The following is a 17,822-nucleotide window of genomic DNA, read 5'->3' on the forward strand; positions in this document are numbered from 1 at the left end:
AGTTGGGGAGTGTGAGTCAGGGAGAGACTGTGCTCTGGGATTGAGCGATTGTAAGGCACATTACTGAGTCTCCCCTCGCCCACCCCCTGGTTTTAACAGGAGCCAGAGTACCACACACAAGGGCCCCCAAAGCTGTCACCCTTGGGTCATCTGGGCCCCTTTTGGTCCCCTAGTGCAGTCCGTGTGGCGCTCAGAGGACGGATGTGCGTCCGGTCTGTTGCTGTCACTCGCCCCGCGCGGATGGGGGGGGTAGAGGGCAGCTGGGTAAACACGGGCAGCGGATCCCCAGGAAGTTCCTGGGCACCTGCCAGGTGCACTGCCTTCTCACAGCGCTCGGGCACCGGCACCCGTGGGGGCCGGAGGGTGCAGTGATGCCATCCTGTCCTCCTCCTCTTGTGCTCCTGCCCCGTGGGTGGGTGGGCCTTCCCTAGGTCAGGTCCGCCTTCTCTCTGAGCCTAATGCTTTCCTTTAAAGTATGTTCTCTTGATGTTTCAACGACTCTACTGAGAAGCACGCAAACACACCCGGAAACCCCGCTTTTGTGATGGTTTGTTTATGTGGCTGAAAGAGGGCGAGAGGGAGAGCCTCGTCTGTGTGCACATGTGCAGGTGCACCTGGCTCCTCTCTCTCGCTCCTGCGCGATCGCATCGTTCTTGCCCTCTGTGTTCTCCCGCCGGCGGCGTGGTGGGACTGTGAGCGGTGAATGGGGACGGCAGCCGACACCGTGGGGTCCGGGTCTCGTCGGGTGCTGGAGAGGAGACCGTCGGGGCTGGAAGCCAGACCTCCCCTGCTTAGAGTCCCGCCGTAGGGCGCTCCAGCTGGCGCGAGCCTCCCGAGAAACGGGGACACTCAGGGAGTCGGGCTGGGGAGGTCTGACCTGGATAACCCTGCGGGCTCTGTTGATGTTGTCTACATAGGAGCCCTTAGTTTACAATAAGGGGGCCATCCAGGGGGCTTGGGGAAGCCGCTCCGTCCCCGCCCCCGCTGACTCCGGCCCCGCCCCCCACTGTCCCCGCCCTCTGACTCGTTGCAGGCCTCGCCGTGTCCCTGCAGCTGCTGCACGGGGACATCGAGCAGATCAGACGCGAGTGCTCGTCCGTGTTCTCGCATGGCGTGTCCGTGACGAGGAAGCTGGGCTTTTCCAACATCATCATGCCGGGTGAGTGACTCGTGCTGGGCCGCGGGGTGGAATGCAGGTGTCTGGGCTGCTGTTGGCGTTTGAGATTTTTTTTTTTTAACTTCGGAGAGTTCCAAAGCGCCGTGCTAAAGACTGAGACGGAGTACGGGCAGTCCTCACTCCGGGTCGTCTCTCTCTCTCGGTTCTGCGACGTGAGGTGACGTGAGGTGGGATGAAACCGGCGTTATCGCAGGCTCGTGGAGGCAAAGGAGAGTTCCGTTTCTATGGCGTCTTGCCGGTGTTACAAGGAAACGACATTCATTACTCAGGGACCTTCTGCACGTGATACTAAGCAGCAGTTTGCTGAAAGTGCCTTTCCAGCTTGATCGTATGAGGACAGGGAGCTTGCGGTGGGCATGGCTGCCTGTCGTCGTGGCCACGGTCGGGAAGAACACTAAGGTAGTGTCCAGAAACATGGTACCCCTGGGTGGAAGACGGCAGAAACTTGCGTAGAGGAAGTCCATACAGTGTGGACAAGAACAGTTACTGAGTGACAGCCCTTCGTGGAGGGGTTTGTCACCAGGGTGTGCGTGTGTGTCTGTGTGTGTCTGTGTTTCCGAGTGGGGAAGGTAGGGATCCAGGAGATTCCCACTCTCATCACATTGTGAGGTTATTCGGATGTCCACTCACTCCCTGGGCCCCGGAACCAGTACAACAAATGTAGTATCGTGTACCAACCACGCTTCAGTTCTTTTAAGGAGAGAGGCGGGGAGGAGATTCATGCTTTTAAGGCAAACGCCACGTTGCGGTGTTTTCTCAGGGCTCCGTGTTCCCGCCTCCCACGGAGAGAAAAGTGGGAAGTCCAGACGAAGACGTCTGCTGTTGCTGTCGGTGTTTGTGGGGAGCAGACCCTCTCTGTCGCTGTTTCAACCCCGAGTGTAAAAGCTGGTGGGGGGTCGCCTGCGCGGGGCCCAGCCCAGCTCAGAGTCGCTGGGAGGAAAGACCTCGCCTGGTGCAGACGTGCCCAGCGTGGGCTGCTGCGGCCTCCCGATCGTGTGCCACCTCCCGATGGAGCCTGGTCCTGCCCGGGGACCAGAACGGCCTGGGAAGGTTCTGGATCTGACCCAGCCGAGGGACCGCCCCAGGCACTATTGTCCAAAACCACTGTTTACCAAGCTGTGAACTTGGTCACGTGTTATCCCGCCCCCCTTCCCTTCAGGTGCTATAAATAACTGGCATTTCCTCCTTAACAAAGAAGAAAAACATGTCATCCTGCTGCGAAGCAAACCGACGGGCAAATCTAATATGAAAAACATATTTTAGGACAGGGTGCAGCCAGCTGCTGGAAGAATTCCTCAGCGCGGCCTCTGGGCAGCATCGTTGAGCAATGGAAAAGCATAAAGCAACACGGCACTCCACCGGCTGAGTAACTGTCTGGGATGCGCTTGCTCGGGCAGCTTTGGTCTGGCTGCAACGGTGGAAATGAACTTGCCGTGGAATTAGGCTGCACCATATTTTAACGGAGAGGCCCCCACTGCCCAGGGGGTCCATCCTCCACATGCAAGTCTGCAGTGCCGGGAATGCAAGGGGTTATTTTTTTTTTAGCAATACATTCTTTTTCTTCTTTGGCTTCTTAACTTTACACACTAGATGGAGAAGGGGGAGAGGTATGCATTCACTGCAACAGCTGAAAACAACTGTAAAAGTGAATGATGTGTTTTCCACTGGCAAACGCGCGGTCATTGCTGTGTTTTCCTGCGTTGTTCTCAGAACTGTGTTGCGTCAAGTTCATGGTCACTGGCGGCTCTGAGGAATACGGGCTGCATTGTTCCGTGAGGAAATGCATGTCAACAGCATTTCTGGTCCCGGTGTTGCGTTGATGGTCAGCTAACCTGATGCTTTCGTCCTTTTCATTTGCTAGACTTGACCTTCAGGGTTCGTTTGTGTTCTGCTAGGGGTCAGGACAGGGAGGCAGAAGATGAAGGGGTCACAGGCTTCGTGACAACTAAGGCACAGAAAAGTGAAGCATGCGTGTAAGTTGTCGTCGTTTATAACTGTGTTCTGCTCCAGCAGTGCTGGTGTGAGGCATGCAAACGGCGTGAGGCGTGAGGAGTCTCGTCCCGCCTCCCCTCCCTCCCAGCCCCGCCTCTGCCTTCACCCTCCCCTCCCCCATCTGGAGAACATCAAACCTTGGGGTCCAGAGCTTTACATCCCCCTGTCTAGACTGAGACAGTGTCCCACAGGGCAGATGGCAGCAGAGAGAGCCTCGAGTCCAAAGGTCCTTGTTCCTTGGACCCTGTGTCCATTGGGCTTCTTTGAACTCAGAACGTCTTCTGAATGCAGAAGAAATGGAAGAATCCAGCTAAGTTGTGAGCAACACGGGCGGTCGGGGCTGGCTTGGGAAGCTGATGCCACCTTTAATTTGCTCCTTTTCCAAAACACACCGCAGCTGACGCAGATCTCTCGTCTTCCTGGAGAGGTTTCCCCCTCGGTCACCCCACTGCCCCCCTCCAACCACACGCCCCTCCTCCTCTGCCCTGCCTGTACCCATGGGGCGCGTCGTTATTCAGCATGCCACGTGCTTCCTTCTTTGTCCCAGACCTCCCTGCTAGAACCGGCTCGGGAGGGAAGGGACTTGTAACACAGTAGGTGCTCAAGATGTACTTGCTGAATGGTTACACGAGAAAGAGTTCAGTGCCGCTGGCCAGCTGGCCATGCGTGGCTCTCCCTGACCGCCGTCCCTCCTTAGGGCCCAGCCCACGGACGGGGAAGCGGGCTGCCTCGCAGACCACCCTGGGCCCCTCCCGCCTCTGCTCCACTCGGAGTCGCCCTGTCCTTACGACAGATGCACGTGGAAGCCCCCTCCCAAGGAACACCCTTCCTTCCGTGGGTGGTTAATCCCCCTGTGGTGTGGATGAGCTGGTTACTCACGAAGAGACCTTGCTCAGGTTCAATGCCGTGGCCACCCTCCCCATGCCTCCGCGTGGCTCACAGTCTGTATGCAGCGCGTCTGTCAGGCGCAGAGGGGTGTGGCTATTGTTGGCTGACACTTTTGCTCGAAGGGGCCTTGATTTGAGTGTTCGTTTACCTGCCAGATCTGTTAGCAGGAAAACTGTCGTCAAGGATTTCCTTGCAGACATGTTGTTGAAATGGCACATGTGCAGATCTTTACTGTACGGGGCCTATTTTGAGTTGAAATTGGTGGATTCAGAGGACAAAGTTTGTGAGTTTGCTCTTCATCTTATAGTGAAGAGTTAAAATAAATAGCATTAAAAATGTGTGTGTAGTGATAAATATATACAATGATAAAATAAACTGGGTTGTAAAAATCTTGCAAACTTGTAAAATTTACACAACTTGTAAAAAATGGAATGGGTAAAAACAAAAACCTTCCAAAGCATTCAGCCACAATTTTAAGTGTGTTGAAACATGTTGCTTTTCTTCTGCAATTCCAAGTTCACTGCCTTCCCAGGTTGGTTTGTATGAGCTGTATGAGAGTACTAGACATTCATAAGACAGAGATCACTGTGTCCACAGTTGCCACGAATGTACTCTTTTAAATACTCCTTGGAAAGGGTAGTTAAGATTTATTTCCTCCCTTTTGAGGAAATAATTGCCATTTGCAACAATAGGGATGTATCTTAAGAGTATTATACTAACTGAAATAAGTCAGGTGGAAAAGGACAAGAACCATACGATCTCATTTCCATATAGGATATGAAACAGAAAGTGACAGACAGACACAGACACAGACAACAAGCAGCACGGTGATGACCACGGAGGAAGGGGCAGGGGAGGTGGTGGAGGCTAGAGGGGGATCAACGGGGATGGGAGGAGACTCGACTTGGGGTGGTGAGCATGGTACAGTACACAGATGCCCTGGTATACGGTTCTACACCTGCAGATTACATAATGTTATTAACTGCTCTTACCCCAAGACATTTATTGGGAAGTAATGTGATTTTCATCCTGTTGAGGGCTCCGTTTCTCTTTTACGGCTCCTGTGTTTCCCAGTGAGCCCGGGGCGTTCGTGAACGGTGACATTATAAAAAGTGGGTCCTTGTGGGGAAGGGGACTGTGCACACTGAGGTTCCCCTGTGGAGTGGGAAGCTCGGGCATTTTTTCTTGTACCCACTTGGGTCAGGGAGTTCTGCAAATCTCCCAATCGCGTGCATATTTGTGTGGTTATTGCTGCTTCTGGTAATTCACTTCCTTAATAGGAAAAAAAGAGAATTGCTTTTGAAAGCCACGTTAAGTGAAAGTAAATTCAGCCTGGCCACCCTCGCCAGCATTTACCTTCCAGAACTCTCTCTCGTGGGACGTGGCTTTCATTTCTCCCTCCTCTGCGCTCTCCCCACTTACCCCCTCCTCGCCCTGGGGAGGGCAGGCCGTCGGCTTGCCTGTGTGTGTTTGCTGGTTGGCAATGCCTTTCTCCTTCTTCTTGCAGTCCTAAGAAAAGGGGGATATGAAAAAGCATTCAAGCTTTACAAATAACCAATAGAGGAAAAATAGATGGTATGTGTGCACGGAGAATGTGTCTGTTTGGATCCAAGGCCTCTTTCACTGGTCTTACAACTTGATGGCAAGAAATACTCGGCAGTGTGTCTGTGCGACTGAGTTATTCCCCATCTGCGTCCATGAAGCACGAAGCGGATTCTCCCAGCTGTGAGATCATTTTGTCCGGGCATCTGGGAAAAGACTTCCACGTAGCTGGACCCTTGGTGGCCCTGTCATTTTATTCCATTTAGATATTCCTTCTCTTCTAAGTGCCGCCACTGTAAAGTGTCAGGACCAGTCCCTCTGAGCCACCCCTGCCAGGCTGTCATTCTGTCATCACGCCTCATAACTGAAACAAGAGAAATACTGAAAAATGGTGAAATTTGACACCTTTCTGTTCAGCCCCCGTATTTGCTTTCCCAGGGGACATTTCCAGTATTGTTCATTCCGCCTAGCAGAGGTGGGCCTTTGCTTTTCTTGGAGATTAGCAGTGAGGGTGGAGACCCTTTTATAAAGGTATAAATGGAATATATTTCGCTTTTCTGTGCATGCTAGAACACTGTATTTTATGAACTGAAGTGTTCCTTCATAGAGTGCTTTATTGTGCATCTGAGTCTATATAAAACAGTTTTATAATTTCCCTCTCCCACTAGGTGAGATGAGGAATGATTTATACATCACCATAGAAAGGGGGGAGTTTGAGAAAGGAGGCAAGAGTGTGGCCAGGAACGTGGAAGTGACGATGTTCATCGTGGAGAGCAGCGGCCAGATCCTGAAGGTACGGTGATTCGGTTGGGGGAGGCCATTCCGTCTCATGGCTTTGGGTCGGTCCGTAATGAGGTCAGCTGATCTCTGATCTGTTTTCCGTCTTTCTCTCCTCTACCCTTGTGCGTGTTTAAAATCATTAAAATGCCAGCCCTGGCAGGCATAGCTCAGTGGATTGAGCTCAGGCTGTGAACCAAAGCATCGCAGGTTTGATTCCCAGTCAGGGCACATGCCTGGGTTGCAGGCCACGACCCCCAGCAACCACACATGGATGTCTGTCTGTCTGTCTGTCTCTCTCTCTCTCTCTCCCCCCCTTCCCTCTCTAAAAATAAATAAAAATAATATTAATAAACCAAAAAACATCATTAAAATGCCTTTCAGAAAGGAAAGTCAAAAAGCAGAGAGGCTCCTATATTTTGTTTAATCGTGCCAACAATTTTCTCATGGCCATTATTCTGTACACACAACATTTTTATGCCATTTCATATTTTCCCTTCCATCTGCAGTGGTTTTGGAGGTAGATACTGTCTTTTGGCACGCAGTGAAACCGAAAACCAAAAACATCCCGCCTTTAATCCTGTGTGTTTTCATGTTGACCAAACGAGGGCCTGGGGCTCGGGGCACGAGGAGTTGGAGAGACGGCCACAGGACCTTTCGTGCAAGATGGGTTCTGTGCGACCCCGGGGCCCGTGGGGTGTCCCAGGGAGGCACAGCGCAGGCTCTCGCTGCGGAGGTCGAGACCTTTGCTTCAGCCCTGACCTTCACATGGGGCCTGCAGTTGCCCACCTTGCCCGCACCCCCGAGGCCACCCTCGGCACCGAAGGCCCTGGGACACCAGCTGCAGAACGAACCTTGCACAGCTGGCGGGCGGGTCATGCCCCGTGAGATGGGTGCTCCTTGGGGGGCAGGCAGACTCGGCAAAGCAACTGCTGGTCTGCTTTCAAAGTCACCTCCCAGTGGCGCCGTCACGAGCGGGCCCGTTTTCCCTGGCAGGACTTCATCTCCTTCGGCTCCGGGGAGCCGCTGGCGAGCGCCTACCACTCCTTCGTCCTGTATCACAACAACAGCCCCCGGTGGTCCGAGCTGCTGAAGCTGCCCATCCCCGTGGACAAGTTCCGGGGCGCGCACATCCGCTTCGAGTTCCGGCATTGCTCCAGTGAGTGTCCTGCTCGGTGGGTGCCGTCGTGTGGGGGTGGTCTGCTCGCCGAGCCGTGATGTGGGTGGGCTGCCGTGCAGAGTGAGTGTGTAATGACCCAGAGGCCTCTGGGGGGGGGGGGGGCGCCGGAGCCGGGGGAGTCTGGAGAGACAAGCGGGCTCACTTATTCATGAAGAACCAGTAACTTCCGTGGGACATGGAGGGGGGGAAGTGCCTGTGGAAATCTACAGCATGCTCCTTTAGTTGACCACTTTCATTAAAATCAGTCCATCAGTTCCACGGTCTAGAAATGTTAGAGAAGACACAGCATGAAAACTTGACCGGCTCTGCTGGTCTCGGGTGGTCCTGAAGCATCATCCGGTCCCTCTCCTTCCAAGGTCCCTCTCCTTCCAAGAGCTCATCCAGCTCTCAGGGGACCCACCAGGACCTCCCCGGGTGCATAAAGTCCCTAGGAAGGCCTCTGATTGGCTCAGGCTTATATCTGATTTGCATATATTTGCATCATCATGCAGCCTCAGGCAGTATTCAGATGAGAATTGAGGAAAGTCAGTCCGAATGGTCCTTCAAGGTGATATGAAGTAATGGCCCATTTTACAGACCTGAGAAACCCAAGGCGTGGAGATGTGACAGGATTCGCCTGGGTGAACATTGCTGCCCATAAAATCTCCATTGCTTGCCATCTCTGTTTTCGTTATTTTGCACTCATGACTGCCTTCTCAAGTCCCCTCCTTGCCCCCGCCACCCCCCAATCTAGGGACCCTCTGGTATGCCCTGTGTCACTGAAGTGTGTCTTATGCTCACACTTGACCAGAAGTAGCAAGTCCCTGTGCAGTCTCAAAGGGACGGAGGCATGGCCAGGCACCTCTGTGGTGACGTCGTCACCTGTGAGCTGTCGCTCAGGCAGGATTCGGGGAGAGGACTGTGCCTGTCCCTGGGACTACACCACATGTCAGAATTGGCTCGGGGAGCTCCATCAGCTTTTGTGGGTGTTTCAGGATGGAGGGAGATGATGAACGGGCTCTTGCCTTTCTTCCAAATGCCAGGAAGAGCTCATGGCCCCCGGGCGCTCTGTCGGCACCCCTGTGGCTCTAGGGAAGGAGGTGCCCAGGGCGAGGCTTCGAGTAAGTCTCCTTTTCCATGAGTAGTGAGCAAACGTGTTTCACGTGCATGTGCTCCTGCGCTCTTTCACCTGCATGTATTGAGGACCTACTGTGTTCTCGGCACCCTTGGAGACACCATGCTTGGAATGAAATAACAGATAAGAACTCGGCCCTCCATGGAGCTTACATCCAGAAGTGGAGGTGGGATGTGAGAAGACACCAGCCATACACGAATTCTCTCTCTCTCCCTCTCTTTCTCTCTCTCTCTCTCTCTCTCTCTCTCTCTCTCTCTCTCTCTCTCTCTCTCTCTCTCACACACACACACACACACACGCAATTTCAGATAATGAGTCAGTCCCTTGAAGGAAATGAGTTGAGAAACGTAACTTGCGGAGTCAGGGGCAGGCCCGTGGGGCTGGAGAGAGGCTCCTGTAGACGAAGCTCCGTCGAGGTCAAAGGAGCTGGCGAGGTGGGTTTTATGTCTGGGTTGATAATCATGCTCCTTGACCACCTGGGTCTCCGGACGGAGTTGTGAGAGCTGTGTAAGCAGGTGCGTAAACAAGCAAGCAAGTCTTCTTTTCTTTCTCCCCCCCCACCCCCACAGCGAAGGAGAAGGGCGAGAAGAAGCTGTTTGGCTTCTCCTTCGTCCCCCTGATGCAGGAGGACGGCAGGACCCTTCCGGACGGCAGCCATGAGCTCATCGTGCACAAGGTAATGGCGGTCAGGCGCGGGGCTGGCCTCGGAGGACGGGCGGGGTGACCAGCCACTGTCTCAGCGATTCTCTGCCCAAGACGCAGTGGTGACTGGAAGGAATGCTCCTTCGGAAAATTGCTGGCAGGGACAGTGCTTTCGTGAAAGCATTGTTTCTATATTCTGTCCTATTCTGAAACATTTTAAAGGTGGTCTGTTTCTTTGTCTAAATTTAAGTGTAGGGATTCTGGGTTGACCTCAGAGTCATTTCCATTGCTGCGTCCGGATTAAGTGAGCCTCACCAGTTACCAGTAGGTTCTCCCAGCCTACTTATCTCGAGCCTTCTTACCTGGAGCCGCATCCCCCAGGGGTGACTTTCCAAGGTCACGGTGCATTTTCCCGTCTGCCGCTCTGCCCGAGCGAGCCGAGGGTGGCTGTGCTGCGTTATGACAGCTTCAGCGGTTCTTCCTTTCTGTTATCTGCCTCACACGTTGGCCTAAGAACGTTGGGAGTGAAGTACACCATAGTAGGCAGCAGAAGGAGAATTTACAAAGCATGCGTCCTGAAATGTCACCCGAGAATACTGGTCAGTGTCTCTGCTTTGGGGAGTGACCTCCAAGTGCTCAGTGTTAAAATGCAAAGATGAGCATAACTTTGAAACGGAGGAGCATTAAAACCAACCGAGGAACCCCACGTCCCAGCCACCGAAGTCCGTCATCTCACGGTGAGGCGCGAGGCCGCGTGGCGAGATGCCTGCAGTGACGGGCAGCGTCTTCAGGGACCGTTTTCCAGAAGACGCGGCGGTGCTCTGTCCCCATGTCTGTGACATCGTCTCTGTAGAACACGCAGCTGTAACTCAGAAACACAGGGCCGAGCGCCTTCCCCTGGGCGCCCGGGGGACCGGTGTCAGAGGAGATAGAGTCCCTGCTTGAGGACACGTCACGGGTGGGCTCCCCCCCGTGGGTCGGGGGTGTTCGGGGGCGGGTGCCAAGTCTCCAGTCACGTCAGGTTCACGCCCCCAAGCGACTGTGAAGAGCACCCAGCGTCCTATTGCTGCCCGAGCCCTCCGCGCACTGGAACACTGGGCGGGCGGGGAGCGGAGCCTGCGTCTGCGTGGGAGCCGTGAGGAGGCCGGCGGCTCTGGGCTCCCAGACAGAGGCCGCTCTGCTCCCGTCACTGGGGGCCTGCGGGCTGGCTGCCCGTGAGCAGGGCCACACTCTTCTCAGAAACGCAGCTTCGAATCCTCTCAAGCCTTTGCCTGAATTTTCACTGAGGATCCACATTCTGATCCCCAGAGCAGAGGAAAATTTATTTGAGCTGGGACCATGTAAAGGGCAGGTGGTCCCAGTGACCTCCCCCCACCTCAAAGGAGGCTGGGGTGGTGTCGGCGGACTGGCCCGTCCAGGGCAGACCTGCGTGGTGCGGGCCCGAGTCGTCTCGTGGTTGGGGCTGTCCTGGGTGGCTCATTTAAACAGCCGTAGGGCACTCGCCGACCATAACGACTATTGTTCCGCGTCTCGCTGAGGTCAGGCTGGGCCAGCGAGCTCAGTCTCAGCGTGAGGCCCAGCGCGCATGCAGGGCGTGATTGGGGAACTGGACTTGTGTTTCTGTTTGGACGACCGTGAGCGGGCTCTCTCACAGCTCTGCACACAGAGCTCCCAGGGGAGGGCGGGGTCAGGTGTGCAGCACCCTGGGGCACGGGGACCTGTGACCTCCTTAACCCCGGACTCAAGGGCTGGTGGCCAGGAGGGCCTGAGGACATGTTTACTGTGACACCAGGCGTGGCCACTTGTCCTGAGAGTCCCCGAAAGGAGGTGTTTTGCTGCCGTAACAGTTTCAATCTGGTTTTGATGAACTGGTAACATTCATTCCAACTGGATTGTCGAACCGACCGTATTTTTTAATTTAATTCTTTACTCCCTGCAGATGACAGACCCCTTCATCTGATAAATATACTATTAATTTCTGTACCAGTTACGTGCTTTTTAAAGATTTTATTAATTTAATTTTAGAGAGATGGAGGGAGAGAGGGAGGGGGAGAAACACTGACCGGCTGCCTCCCGCGCAGCTCCAACTGGGGACTCGACCGGGGACCTGGCCCGCAACCCAGGCATGTGCCCTGGCCCTGGCCGGGCGTGGAAACAGTGACTTTTTGGCTTGTGGGACGACTCCCCCCCTCCCCCTCCGAGCCACACCAGCCAGGGCTCTGTGCCAGTTTACTTTCGAATACATTGTGGATGTCCACCTTTTAATCACCGAGCCTGCATTCCTGTGGATGTCACGTTGCCCGAGCACTGTGACCGGCCGTCACAGTTGTCTGTCACGTGCCCGGGACGGCGGTCAGAACCACGGTGCATTCCTCAGCGCTGTACCAGGCGGTCGTGAATCTGGGCAAGGAACAGACGGCCAGCCGGGCTCTCGAGTCTCAAAGGATGTGAGGGCTGACAGCTGCCGCGTTTCCGTCTTCTCTCCAAGCCGGCGGGCCCCCGTCTCGGGTCCAGGCTGAGCCCACTCTGCAGGGCAGTGAGGCAGAGGGCCCCTTCCTGTCTCCCTCCTCTCTAGTTTGTAATCAATTTTATTAAGTGAATAAATGTATAATGACGTATGTCCATCACAGTACCTCACACACGGCCCCAAAATCCCTCTGTGCCCCGCCTGGCCATGCCCCTCCCCCCAGCCCCTGCCCGCCCCTGACTGTCCTGCCTCCTCGGCTCCTGTGCTCTCTCCGGGAGGTCACGGAGCTGGAGGCATCACTCCGTGTGCGGCCTTTGCAGACCGGCTTCCTTCCCCGTAGTAACATGCATCGACGTTTCCTCCGCGTCTTCTCGTGGCTGGATAAGTGACTTCTTCTTAGCACCGAGCACTGTCCGCTTTCTGGATGGACCACAATGTATCCGTTTGTCAGTGGAAGGACATCGTAGTGGCTTTATTGCATACACACACACACACACACACACACACACACACACATATTACAAAATCGACTCTTTCATTTTATGGTTCTCCAGTCACTAAATTTTTATTTCCTCTAGAACTTAGTCCACGTATAAACCTGAAAAAACAGCCCTTTCGGGCAGCTGTGTTTAGCTCTGGGGCTGGAAGTGGCATCTAGCTGCCTGTCTCTGACGTGCTGTTTAGGTCAGCCCCTCTGCTCAGCACGCAGCCCCTGCGGGGGCACCCGTCCTGGGTCTGTGTGGCGGCTGCCCCCAGGGGTGCTGGCCTGGGGCTCTGCCCCTGGTGTTTCCTGGGAGGTGCGCTTGGAGCCCGGAGGGGTGGTGGGGCCGGTTCAGCACCCCTGGGAGGGGCTGGCAAGGTAGCTCCCTGCAGCGCCCCACTGGGGGGTACAGACAGCCCAGCCCCCACCCGCCCCACCCCTGGGCAGGGACCCCGGTCCTCCTGCTCCATTGGCATTGTGAACGTCGCTTTCCTCAGCAGTTTTCCTGCTGGTTTCACACTGAGTGACAGTCCTTGGCTAGAGAACGAATGACATTAGGGACAAAAAGGTTTGTTTCTGGAATCTGTAATTCCTTTCACACTGATCGTTAGCTGGCGCTCTCTGTGACTGAGGGATTCCCTTCGCGCAGTGGGACAACTAGATCACCCCGAAGTACTCTGTCTGCAGTGGTCGCCGTTTTCAAAGCGGGGAGTTGTGTAGACGCTGTGTCAGATGAGACTGTGAGGGACCGTAAGCGTTGTCTCTCCAACTTCTGTGATCGCCGCCAGTGAGGTTTCTTGAGCGCCCCCTAAGTATCAGGCACGGCGCTCAGGGCTTCTTTGTGTTCTGCTTATGACAACACAGGGTTTCGGAGACAGACCCGAAGTCCCAAGGGGTTCGGTGACTGGGCTCAGTCGCTCGTGGGGGGAGGGACGGGGCTGGGTCTCGGACCCAGTCGGGGGTCCCAGCCCAGTGGCCGCGCTTCCTTCCTTTCCCGCCTTCCTGCTGCACGTCCCGTGAGGCCGGTCTCTGTCTGCGATGCTGCTTGGACCACTCCCCAGCTCGCAAACACCGGGGCTGGGAATCACGCCTCCTAACGATCCTCACGCGGTCTCTCTCTCCCCGCCCCCGTGTGCATGTCCTCCACAGTGTGAAGAAAACACAAACCTCCAGGACGCCGCCCGCTACCTCAAACTGCCCTTCTCCAAGGGGCTCCTCCTGGGGAACAGCAGCCAGGCCACGAAGGCCACGAAGGAGTCTTTCTGGATCACCTCTTCCCTCTGCTCCACAAAGCTCACACAGAACGGTACGTACGAGGCTCTCCCCTTTGAAAGGCCGTGTGAGAACGTGCTGGTGGGTTTGGGCGGGCGCGTGCAATGCGCACCCGTGTCGGCATCCAGGACCTCGCACGGGAGGGGTGGCCGGCCCTTCCGTGTGGCCCGCCGGTCTGTCCAATGCCCATCATGTCAGGGCTGCATAACTGTCCCAGCGTCGGCCCCCGAGCACACGGCTCTCCAGATCGCCCCTTAAAACCCAGCTGCTTAGCAGAACAGAAGAGTAAAATACAAGACAAAGAATACACCCCTTTCCCCTGTCCATAAACAGTGCCAATTGCAGACTTCAGAGGAAAGGCTGTTTTTGTTTAATTAGATGATAGGCTTCTCTAGTCCAGCTTTCCTTTTTACACCAGTTTAGCAAGTCATAGTTCAAAACACGAGAGGTTCTTCTTGGCCACTTGTCGTGAAAACCGTGTCTGACGCAGGCAGTAAAGGAAACGGGTTTTGCGTTCCTCACGCTTGCCCCGTAAAGCGTCTGGCGGCGTCCTGAAAGCCGTGCTGATAGTCAGATGGGTTTCGTTGAGGAGGACCACGTGGTAGGAAGGGATTGGGTCTCGTACGGTGCTCCCGTGCCCGAACTTCCTTACGAGAAAGACGTCCTGGATGTCTCCTGAGGCTCGGAGCAGGGCGTGCAGCCGGAAATGGGTTTCTCCTCTTAGGCATCGGGCAAAATGTCGTGTGTCACTTCCGACTGCTTTCAAGATGCTTCTCAGTGTCTCTCGCAATTCTCTGTTTACATGCCTGGTCCCCGGGCCGATGGTTGCATCACGTTTGTGTTGCTTTGGGGTTCCCCCCTTCCAAAGCCTGTTTGGAGGAGTATTTTTAAACATCGACTGCAGGGTCTGTTTTGGGGAATCTCGCCTGAAGGTCGTTATCACCGAGTGGAGAGACGTCAAGTGATACCAGACCGTATCGGAATGCAGTGGTTAATGGTCGTGCTTGAACAAGACTTGCGTTGGCATGGTTTTGTAATGATTGTAAAGCATTCCCCAAGCCTCGGGTATTTTTTAGGGGGTATGTCCACCCCCGCGGAGGGTATGAATGTCACAGAGTCGACCTGTCCTCCACTCCCGCAGACAGTGCTTCGGTTCGTCCGATGCTGTAGGCCCGTTCTGCCTGTGTCGGTTATGGGGCCCCGGTGTGCACTCCCTGACTGTCTCCGGGAGCGTGTTTGTAGATTCACTTGTTGGCTCTCCGCTGTAGCAATGACTATGAACTCACTGCCTAAAACGACAGAAATCTATTGCTTTACAATTCGGTCAAGAGTCTGAAGTGGCTCCACTGGGCTGAGACCCGGGAGCCAGCCCCCAGGCTGCTTTTCTTCCGGAAGCTCAAGGGGGAGCCTCTGCCCACGCCCCCAGGGCCCACCTGCATCGCTTCGCCCGTGACCCCTCCCCGTCTTCCCAGCCCTCCCTGACTCTGGCCATCTTCCTTGGGTTTTCTGCTTTTTGTTTGAGTGGGGAGAGAAACATCCATTGGTTGTTGTCTGTACTCACCCCAACTGGGAACAGAACCTGCAACCCAGGCACCTGCCCTGACTGGGGATCGAACCAATGACCTCTCGGTTTGTGGGAAGACACCCAATCTACTGTGCCACGCTGGCCGGCTACATCGGGACCACTAGCTAATCCAGGGCAGCCCCCCTTGTTTGAGTACTCAAGCCAAATCACACCTATAACATCTCTTTTGCCACCTAAGGTAAACATACTCACAGGTTCCAGGGACTGGGACAGGGGCATTCAGAGCCCATTCTTCTGCCAGCCACACAAAGAAACCTAAACGTAGATTCTCTGCCATTACAATGTTTAGTCCCGCCCCCCTCGGTTGTTCCAGTTCCTGGGTTTAGGAGGTTGGGCGGGGTGGTGAACATAAGACAGAACCAAACCGTGACTCTTGGAAGCTGCTGTTTTGTGAAAAGCAGAGAACATTTTCAGGTGCGTGTGGGTAAATAAACGGTTGGTGCGATCATTATATTAAACATTTCCCAGCATGGAAGGCGTGTAAGTGCCTAATTATCATTGTGGCTGTAATTAACCTCGTCGCCGGAAGACGGCTCACAAGGAGCCAGGAAAACGAGTCGCGTATTTCAGTGAGCTGGGAAGGAGGAAGGGAGTCAGTCCGTCTTTCTGAAATGTGCACCTCTGCTCCTCGCATCTCTGTCTGGAGGTAATCCAGATCCAAACTGAAATGGCTTTCTGTTCATTTCACTCCACTTGGAAGATATGCAAATCCCACTCCCATTACCGGTGAGCGTTCGGTAAGCCACGTGGTCTCCGGGAACCCTTTCCCAGGGCACAGTTGCCTTTCAGGTCCCTGCTGTGTGTCTGTCTGCACGGTCTGTATTAGCATCGTTGGTTTGCAGCGGCTGGACCGCCATCACTGCCAGGTCAGGAGGAGATTTTAAGCTTCTTAAGAATAAGGATCCAGGAAGAAATTATTTCACTTCTTTGTGACCTTCCTTGGGCTGTGAAATGCAACTTTTTAAATGGTCGAGGGGGAAAAAAGCCATCTTTAAACGTTGTCCGACGATTGTTCAGTTACTGACTGCCCCGTGAGCCCCGGTCCCCTGTAGTGACGGGCGGGTGGTTCATCCCATCTCTTCCTGAGATTGTGATTTAAAAAAAAATAGAGGGAGGATCCTGTTGTCTCCCTGTTTTACAGCCCCCGGCAGGCTAGGCATTAAGTGCATATTGAACGGAATATGTAACGTTCACATTTCCAGCAGCAGGCCACAGCTCCCAGCGTGCCCCAGCAGTGCAGCCTCAGACGGCTAAACGTCAGGGCCGAGAGGTGACAGTTTGGACTGAACTGAGGACTCGGCCTGCATGATGATCATGTCCAGACAGATACGCTCCTTTACTCCTCCTCCTGCTCCGGAACTACTGAAACCAGAAAAGACACCTGGGTTCACACCGCCTGTCACGTGCCGAACCCCATAGGCAGAGACGGGGATGGAATCTTTATGGGCGCTGTATTCGGATGGCTGGAGATCTGAGAAGACGGAGGGTTCGCACCGTAACACACAGTCTTATTTCTCCTTCCAGGCCAGCCTGTTCATAACAGGGAGTCCACAAGGAGCAGTGAGGTGGTTGGAAATTCAGGGAAAGTTAGATAAAAGAAAACTGCAGCATTCTCGCCCTGGGCCGTTAGCTATTTCATCTGTCTCTCCCTGGAACACAGCGGCCTGGCTGCCTCCACTTGTCCCCCAGGCGGTAATCTTTAGCAGTGCCCCAGGAGGTCGGCTGTCTCTCCCAGGAGTGGTGGGCCTTATCTGCAGTTCCTGAAACAACAGCTTTAACGCATGCATTGCCTACTAGGCTTATTAAGTATTTGCCTTAAACTAAAGCCTTCCAACTCTTGAGTCCCCCATCACCAGCAGCCCAGAGCTGAGTGAGGCCTGCGGCAGGAAACATGAACAGCTCCCCCCAGTCTGTCTGCACCCTGGCCCGCTCTTTCCAGCTCTGCCTGGCTTCCCACAGCGGCCTCTAGCCATGTCCCTCCCCACCCCCCACAGCGAGGGCCCGGGAGAGGGTAGGAGTGTGGGGACAGTCGGAGGGCGGCGGGGTGGGAGGAGAGGGAACTGGAAGGGAGATGCCTCGGGGATTCCAGGAGGAGGTGCCCCCAGGGGAAGCGTCGATGCTGGGCGGGGGGGGCGGGAGCCAGGGGTCCGCGGGCAGGAGGGTGTCAGGTGCGCCCCCTGCCCCTGCGCGTCTCACTCCGTGGGAGCAGCAGATGTTCGTGGATAACCGGCCCTTTCTAGAAAGGTCTCCATCGCATCTCCGGGATGTCTGTCTGAGTCAAACACAAGCATTAAGGATTTCCAGGTGTTCCTGTTATGAAAACATCACCCGTCTTTTTTTCAAAGTCTGTATTTTTTTACATTCCCTTCTTTTTCTTTTTCGAAATTGTCCTCCTGCTTGTATCTCTCTCTGTTGTGGACACACGTTCCTGGGACTCCATTTCTTCCTTTTAAGTGAGTTGTTGGGAAGCTGTTCTCTTGAATCTGGCTGGGGCGGGGGTCACTGTGCTTTCCTCCCACGACGCAGATGCTTTCGTCTCATCTCTGTTTGCGACGTGGTTTGTTTCTCATCATACGTGCCGCCTTGGTTTCTCGGTCCTTTGGTTTCTATTTCACTTGGGAGTTTCGTGTCCACGTTGGTCTTTCCGTCTCCCAGCACATATCTCTGGGTCTCTCCATGAAGTGGGGTTCTCCCTGTTAGGCCTG

The 17,822-nt window shown here is 54.7% G+C and overlaps 1 protein-coding gene across 3 annotated transcripts in view; it reads left to right on the forward strand.

Moving 5' to 3' along the window:
- DOCK4 (dedicator of cytokinesis 4) overlaps nucleotides 1–17,822 on the forward strand; it is a 277,427-nt gene that overhangs the window by 173,612 nt on the left and 85,993 nt on the right. For all 3 annotated transcript variants that reach the window (XM_045827550.1, XM_045827552.1, XM_045827551.1), the window contains exons 13-17: nucleotides 1,034–1,159; nucleotides 6,268–6,392; nucleotides 7,373–7,535; nucleotides 9,240–9,346; nucleotides 13,410–13,566. In XM_045827550.1, the coding sequence (XP_045683506.1) occupies nucleotides 1,034–1,159; nucleotides 6,268–6,392; nucleotides 7,373–7,535; nucleotides 9,240–9,346; nucleotides 13,410–13,566 (678 nt within the window). The remainder of the gene's footprint in view (nucleotides 1–1,033; nucleotides 1,160–6,267; nucleotides 6,393–7,372; nucleotides 7,536–9,239; nucleotides 9,347–13,409; nucleotides 13,567–17,822) is intronic.

This window comes from Phyllostomus hastatus, unplaced genomic scaffold (assembly GCF_019186645.2).
Source record: "Phyllostomus hastatus isolate PE091 unplaced genomic scaffold, TTU_PhHast_1.1 phas_scaffold_78, whole genome shotgun sequence".
NCBI classification, from domain to species: Eukaryota; Metazoa; Chordata; class Mammalia; order Chiroptera; family Phyllostomidae; genus Phyllostomus; species Phyllostomus hastatus.